This window comes from Anolis carolinensis, chromosome 2, assembly GCF_035594765.1.
Source record: "Anolis carolinensis isolate JA03-04 chromosome 2, rAnoCar3.1.pri, whole genome shotgun sequence".
NCBI classification, from domain to species: domain Eukaryota; kingdom Metazoa; phylum Chordata; class Lepidosauria; order Squamata; family Dactyloidae; genus Anolis; species Anolis carolinensis.
The window spans coordinates 512634-531145 of NC_085842.1; the positions used below are offsets into that span (position 1 = coordinate 512634).

The window sequence follows — 18512 nt, forward strand, 5'->3', positions numbered from 1 at the left end:
CGGAGCGACTTACAGACAGCACAAAATGCCTAAAAAGTAAACACCAGGTAAAATACAACTAAATAAAACACACGTTTATATAAAAACATCAACTCAGACTCAGTCAAGCTGCGATTCTCTGCCTGTGGCGGTAAATGACTGGCAGAAGGCCAGGCTGTAAACACTGGAGTAAAAGGAGTGCCAGCTGCAGTAATGCAGAGAGGGTATGGGACGAAGTGCAAGATGCGTGATTATTACGGAGGATGCCTAGGGGCCAAATATTCTCAAAAGCTTGATTGAAGTCCCTACGAAAGAAAGACAGTGTGGGGCCTGTCTCATCTCTCTGGGGAGGGAGTTCCAAAACTGAGGGCTTGCCCTGTCCCCAAAAGTTTTATGAAAGCCCTCCAATTATTATTATTATTATTATTATTATTATTATTATTATTATTGTATGACACACATTATTGTTGTATGGACCCCCCCCCCCCGGTAGGTACCACCTTGCTGTGGTGGGGAGGGGGGGGGCTTAACTGCACCAATGATGACTGAGGGCTGTGTTGGTGGTATTGGGACTACGCCCAGCAAAAATGGAATAAAACATAGCACAATGAATATACAATTGCATTTCAACCATTAAAACAATAAAACCAAACAACAAGCATTATAACAACATAAAAACAACAATAACCTTCAACCAGTAGCCGAGAGCAGTGGGCATGTTCAGATCTAAGAGGGCGGGCAAGGGCTAGCGCAGGAACAGTTGCAAGGGCAGGGCGGGTAATACAGCGCTGCAAGGCCAGGCGATGAGTGAGGGCGGGGGGGCCTAATCGACAAAGGAACCCCTTCATCAAAGGCACATTGAAACATCCACGTTTCAGGTCTTTAGGGAAGATGGGCAGGGTGGGCGCTCATCTGATCTCCCTGGGGAGAGAGTCCCAGAGCCGGGGGGGCACCACCAAAAAGGAAGGCCCTCATTCCCCCTCGTCCCCACCAACCGTGCTTGAGAGGAGGCAGGAGCGAGAGAAGGGCCTTCCCAGCAGATCTTAAAGGATAGGGTGGACCCGAACCATTGTCGGCAAGAGAAAAGAAGGCAAAGAAAGGGAGGAGGAGAGAAGAAAAAAGGGAAGGAAGGGCAACAGAAAAGAAGGAAAAGGAAATGAAGGGAAGAAGAGAGAAAAAGGAAGGGCAAGAGAAAAGGCAAAGGGAAGGGAAGGGAAAAAGGAGGGAAGGGCAAGAGAAAAGAAGACAAAGCTAAGGATGGGAACAGAAGAAAAAGAAGAAACAAAGGGCATGAGAAAAGGCAAAGGAAGGAAAGAGAAGAGAAAAAGGAAGGAAAGAAGAGCAAGGGAAAAGAGGGTAAAGGGAAGGGAAAAAAGGAGAGCGAAAAGGGAAGGAAGGGCAAGATAAAAGAAGGCAAAGGAAGGGAAGGGAAGGTTAGAAGGCAGACCGTATTTTAGTTCTTGCAAACCACTGCCGGTCCGTGGACCACTGGTTGGGAACCACTGTCTTAAAGGGAAGGGGCTAACTCTGGATCCCTCCCATAACCTATTTACAATACGCAAGCTAACCACTCCTGACTGTGGAGGAAAACAGAGGATGTTTCTGCAAGGGCACGACATAATAATAATAATAATAATAATAATAATAATAATAATAATAATAATAATGGCAGAAACCAGTGCAGGTGGTCCCGGTGGTGATCGGCGCATTGGGTGCCGTACCAAAAGATCTCAGCCGGCATTTGGAAACAATAGACATTGACAAAATCACAATCTGCCAACTGCAAAAGGCCACCCTACTGGGATCTGCACGAATCATCCGAAAATACATCACACAGTCCTAGACACTTGGGAAGTGTTCGACTTGTGATTTTGTGATACGAAATCCAGCATATCTATCTTGTTTGCTGTGTCATAATTGTCAGAGTAATTCACAGAGTAGCAACAGTTGTATGTTGTCAATGGAGCGCAGAACGAAGAGACGTCAGAGACGATGGTAAAAAAATAATATATACAAAGCTTTACTGTACAAGACAAACAGACTTGCAGACAAACACAGGCTTGGCTTTCATTCTAGGCAGACACAACTCAGAACAGAGCAAGATCTCAATTGATGCAATCAGTAATGCACAAACACACTTTTGTCTGGACACTCCCCAGGTTCCAGCCACACATCAAGGTCAACACAGCTTCTCAGTCATTAACTCTTTACAGACTATAGCATACTCTGGATGATGCAATCAGTATGCAATACATGCTAGACACAAATTTCATTTAAACCCTACCAATACACAAATCCCACATTAACAATAATAAAATAATAATCACATAGTCCTAGACACATATCTATCTTGTTTGCTGTGTCGCAATAAAATAATAATTTTATTTTTTATAACCCGCCACCATCTCCCCAGAGGGACTTGGGGCAGCGCAAAGATATAAAACAAGCATACAGTAGTATCAAATACAAAAAACACACAAATAAAATTAAAAGGCATAAAATAAAATCACAGTCATTATAAAACACATGAAAAAACACAGCAATAAAATCATACAATGGACTGGGCAAAGTGCACTGAGTGAAACTTGTAATTCACAAACTGGACATTTGCAACCAAGGTGGAAATGGAGTTGGAAACTAAGCCCAGAGGAACCACTGATGGAATCACATATGGTTTATTTCTTTTCAGACGAGGTGACAAGACAATCATATTTAACCCTCTGAAGCAGTGGTCCTCAGCCTGTGGGTGCCCGGGTGTTTTGGCCTACAACTCCCAGATTGTGACACCTCAGGCAGCGTGAGCACTGGGAATCAGACACGAAGGCCAATAAACAGTCTAATATCTTTATTAAGGAAATAAAGGAGACAACTAAAAATAAGCAGAGTATATAGTCCAGCAGTAGACCTTTCAGAAAAGGTCAAATATAGTCCAGTAATATGAAAGTAGATGTCCAGTATTAGAGTTCAAAGTTTTAAATCCAACAACCAAAACACACTCAAACCTTCAGGCTGTTTGAGTGGGGATTAAGGCAAGATCTGTCAAGAGCTCCAGGGCTCAATCCGAGGCTAGGATGCAAGGCAAGGCAGTTAGTTGTGGTAAAGCTGAATCACTGTCCAGGCTTGACAGGGAGACGAGCTACAACGCCGGTCTACTCGAGAGTAGCGCGCTGCAGAACTAGAGTCGATGTGAATCCCTCAACTGACACATTGAACACCGCAAAGGCCAGTTGGTGCCCAGAACTTTTATGGGACTTTGCTCTCATCTCCAGCCAGGTGTCTGAACTCTTTCCCAAGGGAAAATGCCTAAAGTCAAACAACTTGCCAGCTGCAATCCTCCCCGAGAACTCTCAAGGGAACCGGCTTAATTAACGCTTGTTTTCTCCGCTAATCTAGTGCTCCTCCTCAAAATCTGCTTTTCTGTGCGCGAAGCCTCCCAAAACAATTTGCGGTCAAACCTAGCGCTCTCTGGAGAACCGGGCTGTGAGTCAAGGCCCTTTTTATTAACTGTGGGCTAAAACTGTCAACAGGGGACATCTGGAAGGGAGCGGAATCGTGCGGAAATGGCAGAAACTCCATCTCTTCTTCGGTCTGCTCCGTAATGGCGACGGGTTCATGACTCGGAGGTCTCTGAGACACTACACAGATATCCCAGCCAGTTTACCAGCTGTTAGGATTTATGGGAGTTGAAGGCCAAAACATCTGTGGACCCACAGGTTGAGGACCACTGCTCTGAAGGACTGTCACGCAGACCTTGCTTTCTGCTGCTCCAGAGAACAGAACCTCCAACTTAGGGATTCAAATAACAAGAACTGGGCTCCACCAAATCTAACGCAGAACTTCTCAAAGGGTCCTGTTTGAAATCAGACATTTACCCACAATAGCTGTTTTTTAGCCTGTATGTGTTCTCTGGTGCTGGTTAAGGGACGAAGTCTGAGTAAAACATTTCCCACACTCCTCACATTTGTATGGTTTCTCTCCCGTGTGGAGTCTTTTGTGTTTCACCAAGTCTGAACTGGAAGTAAAACATTTCCCACACTCCTCACATTTGTATGGCTTCTCTCCTGTGTGGTATCTTTTGTGTTTCACCAAGTCTGAACTGGAAGCAAAACCTTTCCCACACTCCTCACATTTGTATGGCTTCTCCCCAGTATGGACTCTTTTGTGGCTCACCAAGGTTGAACTGTCAGCAAAACATTTCCCACACTCCTGGCATTGGTATGGCTTCTCTCCTGTGTGGAGTCTTTTGTGTCTAACCAAGCCTGAACTGTAAGCAAAACATTTCCCACACTCCTGGCATTGGTATGGCTTCTCTCCTGTGTGGAGTCTTTTGTGGCTCACCAATTGTGAACGGTAAGCAAAACACTTCCCACACTCCTGGCATCTGTATGGTTCCTGACCTGTATGAAATTTCTCATGTTTCCCCACACATTTTGCGGATACTTTCCCTTTAAGATGGCTTTTCCCAACATTGAGTGTCTTGTGAATCACAAGTGCCACATTTTGGGTAAAACATTGCCCACATACATGGCATTTGTTGGGCCTTTCTCTGGCAGAACCTCCATCTTCTCTGTGGGCTTGCTGGTGTCGATGAAGGCACCCGTTGTGTCCCAAATGCTTCCTGTATTTGGTGCATACATGGCTCTTCTCCCCGTTATCTACTGTGAAGAAGAAGAACATAAAAAATCATTCCTCAGTGTGCGTCATAAAGACTCAAAGGAAGTGGGATAAGGAGTGGATTGAAATGATCCTTAAGACAACATAAACATGGAGGAAAAGAAGATATGCCTGTTGTCCTTTCCCCTCCCCTTGTTCAGTGAAGATGGACCCTGGTTGTCTGCCTGGAGCCTCTAAGAGAGAGATGAGTAACATACGCTCCAGAGGCTCCCTGTTGCTCAGCCCAGCCCGGTTGTTTATTCCGTCTCCTTCTCTCTGGGGAATGGATGCCTTTTCCCTTCACATCCAAATGCTTGCCTTTTTCTCTAGCTTTAGACTTTACCCATTTCACCATCCTTCTCTCCTTTTTATTTCTCTCCCCCAATCCCAGTTCTCTTTTCCCATGCTCCCTGAAGGTTGGATTTTTCCGCTCCAACGTACAAGATCCCATACCTAATTTCAGAGAACAGCAGAGTCTCGCTTATCCAACATAAACTGACCAGGAGAACACTGGATAAGTGAAAATGTTGGATAATGAGGGATTAAGGAAAAGCCTATTAAAGGTCAAATTGCATTATGATTTTACAAATTAAGCACCAAAACATCATGTTTTACAACAAATCAACAGAAAAAGCAGTTCAATACACGGTAACATGATGGAGAAATCACTGTATTTACGAATTTAGCACCAAAACATCGCAATGTATTGAAAGCATTGACTACAAACAATATTTATTACTAAAAACTTGACTATAAATATAGAATTGCATAAAACAACACTGTTGGAAGTTAAATCCATAAAAAGTTCAGTCTTGTGAAGATTTTTTAAAATCTGTGACCCTTGCCTGCTTTTCCAACTATTGCCATTTCTCCGCTGACAAGTCTCGCCATCTTTGCGGCATCTTTATGTCCATCCCCGTAGCTTCTTCTTGTTGCTTGATGTGTGTCATTGCGGTTTCTAGAGCCCAAACCCTATCCTTGTGTGAGATCCTGAGAGGCCTAACAACTTATTCCATTTCTTCTATCCTTGCCGAGAATAGCTTCCTGCAATAGTTCCTTTTGAGCTCTTCCAAAACGCCCTGATCCATCGGTTGGCATATGACGGTTACATTCGGTGGCAGAAACATCGCCTTCATGTCCCCCTCTTGAAGCTCCTCTGCATCAGGGTGCGTCGGGGCATTGTCTAGCAACAAAACCGCTTTCCTGGGCAGGTAAATTTCCTTCAAAAATTCCTCCGTGGAAGGAACAAGTTCCTTAGGGCTGGGCTGTAGCAGTAATAAGATCTACCAACCGAAAGGTGGCCAGTTCGAAGCCCGGTCGGGGGTGAGCGCTCGACCTCAAGCCCAGCTCACTGTTTACCTGAGCAGTTCAAAAAGAGTTTATAAGCTGTAAATAGAGAAATGAGGCAACGCAAATTGCGGGGGAGGTATTTTAAAACACCATAAAGAACAAGACCAGAAATGCGGTGACCAAGAGGAAGGTGGAAGGAGGAAGTTCTGATGGCTCTTCGTCATAGAGAATGAAGCAACAGCACCCCCATGACTGAATCTGAGCAGAACATCAGCCTCCAAGGCACCCAAAAACTGGATTTCCAGACCACATACCTCCTTCTGTTTGTCTTATTCTGTTCTGTCCAAACGGTATTGAATGTTTGCCGTGTATGTGTATTGTGATCCGCCCTGAGTCTCCTTGGGGAGATAGAGCGGAATATAAATAACGGATAATAATAATAATAATAATAATAATAATAATAATAATAATAATAATGATAATAATAATTAGTCTTTGAACATTTCACTGGTGGGGGACATGGAAAGAGCCTCCTCGAAGACTGAGTAAATCCAGTCGGGCGTCCCCTGGGCAACATTTCTTGTAAACGGCTGATCTTTCCAATCCAAAAGCATTGCATTGCTTTTAAACATTTTTTTAAACATTTTAAATGTGTTTTATCTCTCCACAAATGGATGAACACTAAAGGTCTTCATCAAGACCATTGCTGACAATTATGTCTATTAATATAGAAGGTTTGTCACTTGCTAAGGAAGAGCTATTAGCCAAAATGTCCGAGGACATCTCGTGTGACATTTTATGTATACAGGAAACACACAGAGACATCACAATGAGAAGACCAAAAATTCTCGGAATGCAACTGGCAGTGGAACGACCTCACAGACAATATGGTAGTGCCATTTTTGTACGATCTGGTATAGCAATATCTGCAACCTCTCTCACAGAAGTGAACAACATTGAAATCCTATCTGTGGAACTGGATAGTTGCAGTGTATCTTCACTCTACAAACCTGGGGCTGATTTCTATTTTACGCCCCCAACCAATTGTCACAATCATGAAGCCCATTTTATTGTGGGAGATTTCAATAGCCATAATTGTGTCTGGGGCTATGACGAAGATGATAGAAATGGTGAAGCAGTTCTAACATGGGCCGATAATAGTAGAATGAGCCTCCTTCATGAGAGTAAATTACCACCATCATGTAATAGCGGCCGATGGAAGCGTGGTTATAACCCTGATCTGATTTTTGTAATTGAAAGCATAATCCACCAATGCATTAAAAGGGTATTAAACCCGATACCTAATACTCAGCACAGACCAATATGCTGCGTAATATATGCAGCTGTAAGACCAAAGTGTCCCATTCCGCAGAAGATATAACTTCAATAAAGCTAACTGGATAAAGTTTACAGAGACCTTGGAAGCAGCTATTTCTGATATAGAACCTTCTATAGAAAATTATGACCTGTTTGTAGAAGCTGTGAAAAGATTTTCGAGGCTCTCAATCCCTAGAGGCTGTCACACAAGCTACCTACCAGGCCTAAATGAAGAATCACTAAATCAGCTACAGGAATATCTCAGACTCTTTCAAGAGAATCCATACAGTGATGGGACTATAGCAGCAGCCCAAAAACTATCTACAGCCATAGCTAATGCTAAGAAAGACCGCTGGATAGAGCTGCTTGAGAACCTTGACATGTCCAAGAGTTGCCAAAAAGCCTGGCAATTGCTGAGACGCTTGGATAGTGACCCTCTGGTCAACCATGGACATGCAAACTTAACACCAGACCAGATAGCTCACCAGCTAATTCAGAATGGGAAAACCAACCGCAGCAGAGTAAAGATGAAAATCAACAGGGTGCCAGAACGTGAAACCCACCAGTTGTCTTCTCCTCTAAACCTGAAAGAACTCAAAGAAGCCATCAAGCGATGTAAGACTGGTAAAGCACCTGGCCTAGATGACCTGATGATGGAGCAAATCAAACACTTGGGCCCCAAAGCTGAAAACTGGCTTTTGAAATTCTACAATCAGTGCCTGGCACACAAACATATTCCCAGAGTATGGAGGAAAACTAAGATCATTGCCATCTTAAAACCTGGTAAAGATGCCTCCAATGCCAGGAACTATCGACCAATCTCCCTCTTATGTCATCTATATAAAGTCTATGAGAGGATGCTATTAAATCGACTAGGACCTGTTATCGAACCCAAGCTTATTGCACAACAAGCAGGTTTCAGACCAGGGAAAAATTGTACAGGTCAAATTCTTCATCTGACTGAACATATCGAGGAAGGCTATGAGAAAGGCTGCATCACGGGAACAGTTTTTGTGGACCTTACGACAGCCTATGACACGGTGCAACATAGAAAAATGCTGCATAAAGTCTACCATATCACCCGGGACTTTGACTATACAAAAACTGTCCAGACCCTCCTGGAAAACCGCAGCTTCTATGTGGAGTTTCAGGGCCAGAAAAGCAGATGGAGGAGGCAAAAGAATGGTTTACCCCAAGGAAGCGTTCTTGCACCAACCTTATTTAATATCTTCACGAACAATCAGCCACAACCACCACTCAGAAAGAGCTTTATATATGCTGATGACCTTGGCCTTACAACACAAGCAAAAGATTTTGAAACAGTTGAAAACCAGCTCACTAATGCCTTGAAAGATCTCCCCAGCTACCACAAAGAGAACAACCTGAAGCCTAACCCTTCCAAGACACAAATGTGTGCTTTCCACCTACGTAACCGTGAAGCCAACAGGAAACTGAAAGTTACTTGGGAAGGCCAAGAGCTCGAACACTGTTTCCATCCTAAATACCTTGGTGTCACCTTAGACCGAACACTAACATATAGGAAACACCGCATGAACACCAAGCACAAAGTAGCTGCACGCAACAACATCCTGCGGAAACTGACTGGCAGCTCATGGGGAGCAGACCCACAAGTAATAAGAACATCAGCCCTGGCCTTGTCTTTCTCAACTGCAGAGTCTGCCTGTCCTGTCTGGCACAAGTCTGCCCATGCAAAGCAGGTGGACATAGCACTGAATGAAACATGCAGAATCATCACGGGATGCCTTAAACCTACACCTGTTGATAAACTCTACAAGTTAGCTGGCATTGCCCCTCCTGACGTGCAACGGGAAGTTGCTGCTAACTGCGAGAGAAAAAAGGTTGAACATTGTGAAAGCCACCCACTGCATGACTATCACCCTCCTCACAGTAGACTCAAATCACAGAAGGGCTTCATGAGAACCACCACTCCCTCCTCTTGATGTTCCTCCAGCAGCAGCAAGGGTGTCTCTTTGGGCAGCTAAACCAGGCAATTCTGACTGGATGGCCCCTCATGAGGGTCTTCCTCCAGGGGCAAACCAAGAATGGGCAACTTGGAAGTCCCTGAACAGACTAAGAAGCGGAGTGGGCAGATCTAAAGACAACCTGGCAAGATGGCACTACCTGGAGGAATCTTCCACCTTGTGTGACTGTGGAGCAGAACAAACAACTCCTCATATGTATGCTTGCCCACAATGCCCTGCCTCATGCACGGAGGAGGAGCTGTTTAAAGCTACGAACAATGCGATTGCTGTTGCCCGCTTTTGGTCCAAAACTATTTAGCTGTTTGTGATTCCTCTATTTTACCACTTTTAAACTTATTTATTATGCAATGCTTTTGACACAAAATAAATAAATTTCACTGGTCATCAACAAACTTTTTTGATTGTAGTAATTTACAATTTGGATTTTTGGGCTTCCCAATCATTGCGAGGCCCATTTTGTGGATTTCTGTAGCACTGCTGCCTGCTAACATTGTCAGCCTTTCTTTACTACACTTATAGCCAGGGGCTGCTGCTTCAGTTCTGGCTGCAAGACTCCTACTTGGTAACATTTTGCAATTAAACATCTGATCGTCTATTAGGCTTTGAGTTTCAACAAAGCCTTGTACGTTTTTCTTGAATGCCTCTATTTCTTGATCATTTGATGACAGCTTCTCACCACAAACACTTAACCGACTGATTCCATAACGCTTCTTCCACCTGTCGAGCCAACCAATGCTTGCTGTAAAATCTGGTTCCCCTTCATTAAATTCCTTTCAAAAACACGACTTTTGCTGTAAAATAGGCCCGGAAATAGGCACGCCTTTGTCTCTGGACTACACAAACCAAACATACAAAGCTTCACTAACTTTTTCATAGTCAAACCTTTTCATCATTTTCCTCTTTCAGCACACCATTGGTAACTTTGGAGGTACACCATTCTTCCATCTCCAGTCGATTCCTTTTCCAGTCTCCTACTCTTACCTGTTGGACATATTAGTCGTCGGCTACTTTCTGTATTGTTCCTCCTTTGTCCAGTCTCTTGATTGCCTCAAGTTTCTGTTCCATGGATAAAACAAACTTCTTTCTCTTCGTAGCCATACTCGTGCAGAAGAAAGGGCATGCACAGATCAGTGGCGGAAAGGGTCTGCCACTTGTTTGGGAGCGTGGCTGCACTTGTATTGTTTTTGGGCGTGTTGTTGTTTTTCTGGGCAGCAACACGCTGTTTGTTATTCTATGTGTAGAAACTATGGGTTCCCACAGGGGTCCTGGTGGGAGGGAAATGTGAACAGCACAAGAGCATTATTGAAGAAGAGGCCATAGCTCAAAGGGAGGGCCCCTGCTGCACTTCACTTCCTGGTATCGCTCGTGAACAGAGTCAAGAAAATAGGATGACAACCATTGTGTCTGAAAATCTGGAGAGCTGCCACTGGGTCAGAGTACATGATACAGGCCAGACAGACAAAGTTTGTCATTCTGGGAGGGGCGAGACGCAGCCGGTGCAGGTCGGACGCTGTCTGCGCTGACTACGTCTCACCCCTCCTGGCAGGCGACTAGTGCGCAGAGAGACGTGTTGCTGCCGAGAGAAACAGCTGTGGATCCCGGCGGGAGGCAGACTGCATTGGATGATACAGAACGTTGGATGAGCTAAGGTTGGATAAGCAAGACTCTACCGTATTGCAGAGATTCTTACCCTTTTACCACCAACTACCAAATGGGACTTTTACAGTTTTTGGAAGTTGGCTGTAAATATGAGTTGCAAAGGGATAGATTTGCCTGACAAAGCTGTGAATGTGCAAAACCGTGACTGTAAAGAAAAAGTGGAGAACAATGATGAAGGCAGAGAAGGACCAAAAAAGGGATGTCTGTAGGACTCGGCCAGATAGAGTGGCATCCACGTAACATCCCACGTGAGAGAGAAGAGACTGCCTCCACACCATCCCAGTCTGGGAGGAAGGACAAGACTGGACCAGAGGAAAGAGCTGCTGATCCATCTGTTGTGACTCAACCCCACGCTGCTCAAGCCTGCAGTCCCCAATGAGAAACAGGGAGCTAGTTTCAGAATAGGCTGAGGGAATCCCTCCCCCTTGTCTCCTGATTGACAGTTGGGATGTATCTACTCTTCTCTCTGTGTTTCTTTCTCTCATTCTGATTGGTTTTGTAGAATGGTGCATGCTTTTGCTTCAGATTTCTGACTTTTATCTCAGTGTGTACTTTGTGTATTAAGACCTCTCTCTGCTTGTGTGTCAGGAGAGATGTGGGGCTTGGAGTTTTTCCCTTTCTTTTAAACCCGAGAAGAGATGGAAATAGAGAGTAGCTCAGACCCAGTCCTTTACTATTAAGAAATGTAGTTATTAATTTTTTTGTAATTTTAAAGACTGAACTCTGCAGCTTTGCTTCAGAAGTTCTTGATTTTTTACAGCTACATCATTTCATGCTCTGCTTGTTGTGACCTGGATGCTCAACTATAAGTATCCTGTTGGTAATTATAGGTGGTTTGCTTTTTGTGGGATAATTTTCCCCAACAAAATCCTGATGCCGCAGAAACAGAGACTTCTTGGAAATACCATTCTGTCGACTGTCCCTTTGTTCAGCTCTGATTCCAATAACTGTCTAATTCTGCACACCTTTTACCTGGAAGCTGCAACCTCTTCACATACAAGAATTTAGGAAAGTGGCTGCGGATAATTTGGGATTTTCTAACATTTAGGACGAAATAAATATACAGAGTGTTTCAAAAAGATGCACTCAATTGGAAAGAGCTAGATTTCTGCAGATGTGAAACTACCATGAGTGACACTCTTACCACTTGAAGGAGAGGGGCAGAGAGTTTGACGGCTGCTCTATGCCTCTCCCAGTGCACAAAAGACCCGAGCCCCAATCATTCACAAGCACAGAACACAACACATGATATTACAAGTCACCGTCTTGTGAATGAATGAGGCTGGGGGCTGTTTGTGTGCTGGGAGAGGCAGCGTAGAGAGAGAGCTGAGCCTTCAGACACGCAAAGGTTATCCTGCCTGGTTAGGAGGAAAAACAAGGTTGAATATCACACCGATCGTAAGATGTATAGCCGCCTCTGCGTATCTGAAGCTAAGGGAAGTTTGGGATTTTTTTTCATGATCCGTTCTCCGGCCCCTCTCTCCAGCCAATCTGCTCCCTCCCTCTATTTTCTTCTCACACAAACACTCAGAGAGATTGAGAGAGAGAGAGAGAGAGAGAGAGAGAGAGAGAGAGAGAGAGAGAGAGAGAGAGAGAGAGACTGACTGACTTTGCCTTGACTCCAGTTATGGAAATCTTCCCACTTGAGTCTGAATTGGTGCTTCTTATTATTATTATTATTATTATTATTATTATTATTATTATTATTATTATTATTATTATTATTTACTCTTATGTCATATATTTCTAACACAAGCCCTGCCTTGCGGACCCTCAGTGACTGTGACGATTTAGGCTAATACTGCCTTTTGAAACAGAAATCCCCATCAGTGAGGGAGCCTTACCGAGAGAGTCCACAATCCCATTCATCTCCTCCATGACCTGCTTGTGCAAGGCTTTCTGGTCCGGATTCAGGAGAACCCACTCCTCCAGGGAGAAATCCACAGCCACAGACCCAAAATGTTCACCTTCTGAAGCTCAAACTGTGTAAATTCCCCAAAGCGGAATTTCCACTGGCACAAAACCCCAAAACTCCCAGAAGAGTTCCTTCTCACCCTGCAAGGCGGCAGCCCCGTCTCCTTCCCGCTTCAGCTCCTTCTGCCTGAGACTCTGGGTGGTGTCTGGTGGAGATTCCTCTGGTGCAGGGACTTCCATGGAGTTATTATTAGGGGCCTGGAAGAGCACAGAGCATTCCAGAAGGAGTTTGGGAAATGTTCAGAAACATCACAGACCTCTAGACCTTTTTTGGAAAGAATAACTCTGAGATGGCAACCTAGTTTGGAACCAATGCCCCCCTCCCCCTCCCATCATTGTCTATGTTCTATCTTGAGCGGAGCATCAACCAAGCTGAGGGTAGAGATGGAGGGGCAGAGCAGGTGGGGAGAGAGGCCGAGGGAGCAGGGCCTTGCTTATCCCCCACATCGGTCCCATCTTGGAAGAAAGGCAGGATGTACGTTCAACCTGTCCATCAGCCCCCAGGTTAGTGAAACCCAGAGGGAATGCTCTCACCTGTCCTTCCTGCTCCTTGTCCTCGGCCCGACTCAGGAGGAAGCCTTCCGCCAGGGCCACCGCCTGGGAACAGGTCTCTGCCCCACACTCTCGGACCCAGCTCCCCATCTCTGGGGGCAGGATGCTCAGGAACTGCTCCAGGGTCACCAGGTCCAGCACCTCGGCCTTGGTGTGCTGCTCTGGCTTCAGCCACTGGCGGCACAGATCGTGGAGACGACTGCAAACCCCTCTGGGTCCTTCACCCTCTTGGTAGGAGGACTGCCTGAAGCGCTGGCGCTGTGTGTCCGAGCTGTCAAGGTCCACACTCAGGGACTCATGTCTGGTTCTTTCCCAGGATTCCCCACTGCCCCCAGGTCCTGCTTCAGGCCCACGTGAGTTGGGTCTCTCCATGCTGGAACCACTCTGGTGAAGAACCCAACAGTATCCAAGATGCTTTTCCTTCCTCTCCTTTCTTTCAAGGGAAGGAAATCCCTCCACAGGCTCTACTCCGAAATTCTCAGCCAAAAATCACATTTCCTCTGTGAAAAAAAGGCAGAAAGGTTGTGGGACCAGGCTTTTGAGCAATAGTAGCAGCAGAAATGACAACTATATGATCCAAGGTATAATGAAAGGGGAGAGTTTGGACATTTCAAGTTTGGACTTGAAATGTATATTTATAAAGGTTTGAATGTAATTTAATTTAAATGGAATTTTGAAATGTGATTGTAGTTGTTTGATATATTTGTTTCATATTGTAAGCAGAACCAACTGCTACAGACAAAAAACAAGCCAGCTGGGAAGCTGCATCAATTTCTTCTGAAAGATTTTACAATTGATGAAGAAATTAAAAAACCTATGATTCAGTGGGTGAAAAGTCTAGGCTGAGCAATAAGTCCACGAGAATGGGAAGAGCTCTGGTAAAAATGACTAAAATTTACAAGGAGTCACACAATTAAATAAAATTTCAACAAAATGATACATAGATGGTACATAACTCCAGAAAAACTCTCAAATACAGACACACATATGATATGTTGGGACTAACGAATTCTGAATAAAAATCCACACAGACATGGAAACTATTCTAGAGTACAAAATCCCATTAAAACCATAACTTTTTCTACTGGGAAACATCAAGAAAGACTCTTTCTTTATATGACAACAGAAGCAAGAACTGAATACGCAAAACTATGGAAACAACAAGACATGCCAACACCAGAAAACTGGATTACAAAAGGTTTTGAAATGGCCAAATAGAACAAACTAACTTTAGCTGTACAACAAACAAATACACAGAAACTTCCAAGAAGAATGGAAGCCATTCATTGAATTCACAAAGCAAAGGAAGATGGCCACAGCAGGATCTGTTGACTAAAATATTATTAATAGTATACAGTTACATTTTGTACTATTTCTGAACTCTTTATTCAAGAGACTTTGAATAATTGACCTATCAGCACTCTTTGATTAGAACACAAAAGGTTGCGAGCCTTGTTAATTAGGTATTTTAGAGCGACAACATATATATTAATACATATTTGTGTAGTGTTTAAATAAAAGAAGATAACAATGTAACATAGTGAATTCTTACCCACACAATCCTAATTTACTAACTAATGGAATTGATAGTTTAGATCTATATGGCAGTCGTTATGACATGAAATACATGCAAAGAACTGGAAAAGAAGGCGGGAAGGAGAGTGGATAGCGTGGGAAGGCAAAGTCCTGAGGACAAGAGTGCATTCGTTTCTGTCACAGAGGACATTTGGATCTTCCAAAACTTTAGACACTGTCTATAATACTAGGGCTTGGGTTAAAGAGATCGATGTAAAAGCTATAACAAAGACAAGGCTTCTCTTCCCCCCTCCACCCCCTTCCTTTTCCTCATGATACAGAAGACATTGATATAGTTCTTTTAAAAAATATAGACACCCCTTGTTATACAGCAGACGCATAATATTCAATATTCTACAATACATTTTGCATCCACTGTTATTTTCACCCATATATATATATATATATATTATGCCATACCACCGTGTGTCCCCCCCCCCCAAGCAATTTCTTTGATACCTCATCTGTCCCAAATTTCGTTTCCTCTTGTGGAGGTCATTCTCCATCCCTCCATCTCAGGCCAGGAAGGAAGGAGTGAGAGATGGACACACAAATAAAGTTGTTGCTGAGGTGTTCCTGCGAGTATCTTTGTAGATCTTAGGAAACTATTTCTTGATTTAAGGCATTGACATGCTGGCTGATATCCAAAGAGGGGATGGGCCAGAGATGTCACTGCCTTGGTCCTTTCATTACAGGCTGCTACTTCCCCACAGATGTCAGATGGTGCCATAATAATCATCATAATCATCATAATAAATACCATTTCATTTCTAGACTGCCCTCTCTCCCCAGAGGGACTCAACAGTATCATTTCTCCAGTGGTGTGGGGCGCAGACATCCTGTGAGGGTGCGGCATGTCTCATGAAGAGCCACGTCCACTGTTTGAACGTGGTGAGATGTCTTCCCCACTGGGCCTGTGAATTCAGCAGCAGAGGAGCCAAGCGCCTGTCTTTCCAGGGCCTGGTTGGGATCCCCAGGTTGTGCCAGTCAGCTTTGGTACCATGTGATTTCTACCACCCACTTTTGGCTTGAGAGTCAAGCAGGGCTTCTTGTTGATTGCTGTCTTGTATATTGTTCCTGTTTTGTATGGGATCTTTCTGTGAGCCACGCCGAGTCCCCTCTGGGGGAGATGGTGGCAGGATACAAATGTTGTTGTTGTTGTTGTTGTTGTCCCTTTGTCTGCATGTCCCTCTGTTGTGAATGTCCATGCCAGCTGATCCCTGGGGGCCCCTCCCTTTCCGAGCGCCCTTCCTTCCTTCCTTCCTTCCTTCTCTTGGTCTGTTGACCTCCCTTCCCCAGTCCCTTGCTCTCTCTCTCTCTCTCTCTCTCTCTCCGCAGTCTTGAGGTGGAGGTGAAGGGGAGGCCTGCGGGGCCTGAGGGGAGGCCTTCTGGGAGTTGGAGTCCAAAACCCCGCCCCGGAGGGAGGCCCGGAGCTTGCCCAGGCCTGGCTGAGAGAGAGAGAGAGAGAGAGAGAGAGAGAGCGGTGGTGGCCTGTGTTCCCAGGGAGAGAACGAGAGAGGAAGGCCCGCCTGGGAGTGGGCCAGGCCCGGGCCCTCCTCGGCCTCCCCTCCCTCCCTCCCTCCCTCCCTCCCTCCCTCCCTTGGGCCTTGGCTCCTCTTGGGCCCTCGGGAGGAGGCCTGGCAACGAGACTCACCAGGACTGACGAGGCGGAGGACGAGGCCGCAGGCTCGGGCTCGGAGAGAAGGAAGGAAGGAAGGAAGGAGGCAGGCCCCGCCCCTCCCCGCCCCTCCCCCCTCGCTCCCGGCTCAGGCCTCGGCCTTCCCAACGGTCACTCAGCCCGTCACATGACCCGCGGGCGGGAAGGCCAGGGCGAGGCTGCCCGGAGACTGGTGACGCGGAGAGACCAGGCCGATCCCCATTGGCCCATTTCTGGAAGGACCCTTCACGGCCCAAGGGCGAGGGGAGGGTCGGGGGCGTTCCTGCCCGGAGACCGATGACGCGCGAGAGGAAGGCGGGTTCCCATTGGCGGACCGTGAAGCGAAGGGGGGAAGGCGGGGGGGGGGGGGAGAAGCGCCTAGTTCCCTCAGGCGAAGCCCCGCCTTCCACCCTTTCCTGTGAGCGCCCTTCGAGGAAGAGGGAGGAGGAGGAGGAGGAGGAGGAGGAGGAGGAGGCCTTTCGGGAGAGAGAGAGAGAGAGAGAGGAGCAGGTCAGGGGCAGCTGGGTGAGGGTTCGGGGTCCCTGCTGACGGGCCTCCCTTCCCCGTCCGGCCTTGGTCTGTCTGTCTGTCCCGGGGAGGCTGCGGCCTGCTCGGCCCTCCAGGCCCTCTGCGCATGCGCCTTCCAAAACGGGGCAGCCAGGTTGCTGACACCCCCCCCCCTCCACTGACTGACAGCCTGTCACTGGGCACAAGTCAAAGGGCTGGTGATGGCCTTTCAAGCCCTGGATGGTTCAGGTCCAGACTGTTTGGCTGATCCCATCTCATGGGCTACGCTTTTGGGATGTTGTGTTTTAGAGGCACTGATGTATTAATTCCTTGGGATTGGAATGCATTTGATTGTATATTGTTGGGATTGGTCCCCATAGAAACCACCCCAAGTCCCCTCGCAGAGATGGCGCGGGATACAAAAATAAAGTTGTTGTTGTTATTATTATTATTTGAAACATAACAAGATGAGTCCACAGCAGACACTCTGCTGGCTGTCTTGGATCACACCTCGGACACTTCCCCAATGTCTAGGACTGTGTGATGTATTGGCGAGTAATGCGTGCCTCTCCCAAGAAGGTGGCCTTCTGCAGCTGGCAGAGGGTAATTTTGTCAGCGCCGATTGTGTTTAAGTGCAGGCCAAGGTTTTTAGCCACTGCACCCACTGGGACCACCTTGACTGGCTTGTGCCAGAGTCCTTGTAATTCGATCTTTAAATTATCATGTCAGCTTTTCTAGTTGTTTCTCCTCAATCCTGCTGTCACCTGGGATGACAATATTGACAGTCCATACTTTTTTTTAACACGATCGTGAGGTCAGGGGTCTTGTGCTCCAAAACCCTGTCTGTCTGAATTCGGAAGTCCCAGAGTAGCTTGACATGTTCATTCTCTGTAACGTTTTCGGGCTTGTGATTCCACCAGTTCTTTGTTGCAGGCAGATGGTATTTGTGGCACAAGTTCCAATTAATCATCTGAGCAACGGTGTTCTGCCTCTGCTTGTAGTCTGTCTGTGCAATCTTTCTGCAGCAGCTGAGGGTGTGATCTATTGTTTCATCTGTTTATTATTATTATTATTATTATTATTATTATTATTATTATTATTATTATTATTATTATTATGGAGCTCCTGATCTGCTGAACTGCTGTTGTTGCTGCTTTTCCCTTTTTGACGGCTATGTCCTTTTTTGGAAATGGCAACAGACGCATAACCCGGACCCTTCCCTCGGCAGAGAGGGCTGTCCTGCGAAAGGAGGGCGTCTGCAGGGAGGGATTGGCGGAGGCCGTGCAGAAGAAGCTCCAGGCCGAAGTGGAGAAGGAACAGCAGGTGCCAAAAGGTGAGGCAGACGT

At 45.8% G+C, this 18512-nt stretch overlaps 2 protein-coding genes across 8 annotated transcripts in view; one reads left to right on the forward strand and one right to left on the reverse strand.

Annotated features, from left to right (window-relative positions):
* LOC134296825 (zinc finger protein 239-like) overlaps positions 1 to 18512 on the forward strand; it is a 143874-nt gene that overhangs the window by 40794 nt on the left and 84568 nt on the right. The window contains exons 1-2 of one of the 4 annotated variants that reach the window (XM_062972698.1): positions 16714 to 17169; positions 18366 to 18499. The exons of the other annotated variants lie outside the window; for them this stretch is intronic. Of the exons in view, the coding sequence (XP_062828768.1) occupies positions 16957 to 17169; positions 18366 to 18499 (347 nt within the window). The 5' untranslated portion in view covers positions 16714 to 16956. Of the gene's footprint in view, positions 1 to 16713; positions 17170 to 18365; positions 18500 to 18512 lie in introns of those variants that run through there. 4 annotated transcript variants of the gene reach the window in all.
* Positions 1976 to 16744, reverse strand: LOC134292325 (zinc finger protein 626-like). 4 transcript variants are annotated; one of them, XM_062972842.1, is made up of 4 exons: positions 16657 to 16744; positions 13410 to 13927; positions 12746 to 13073; positions 1976 to 4637 (listed from the first exon to the last, which is right to left on the reverse strand). In XM_062972842.1, the coding sequence occupies exons 3-4, from the start codon at positions 12777 to 12779 to the stop codon at positions 3868 to 3870; spliced, it is 804 nt and encodes a 267-aa protein (XP_062828912.1). In that variant the 5' UTR covers positions 12780 to 13073; positions 13410 to 13927; positions 16657 to 16744; the 3' UTR covers positions 1976 to 3867. The 4 variants fall into 4 exon arrangements, with proteins under 4 accessions (XP_062828912.1, XP_062828911.1, XP_062828913.1 ...); XM_062972841.1 differs by lacking the exon at positions 16657 to 16744 and adding an exon at positions 15763 to 16587; XM_062972843.1 differs by lacking the exon at positions 16657 to 16744 and adding an exon at positions 15462 to 15712.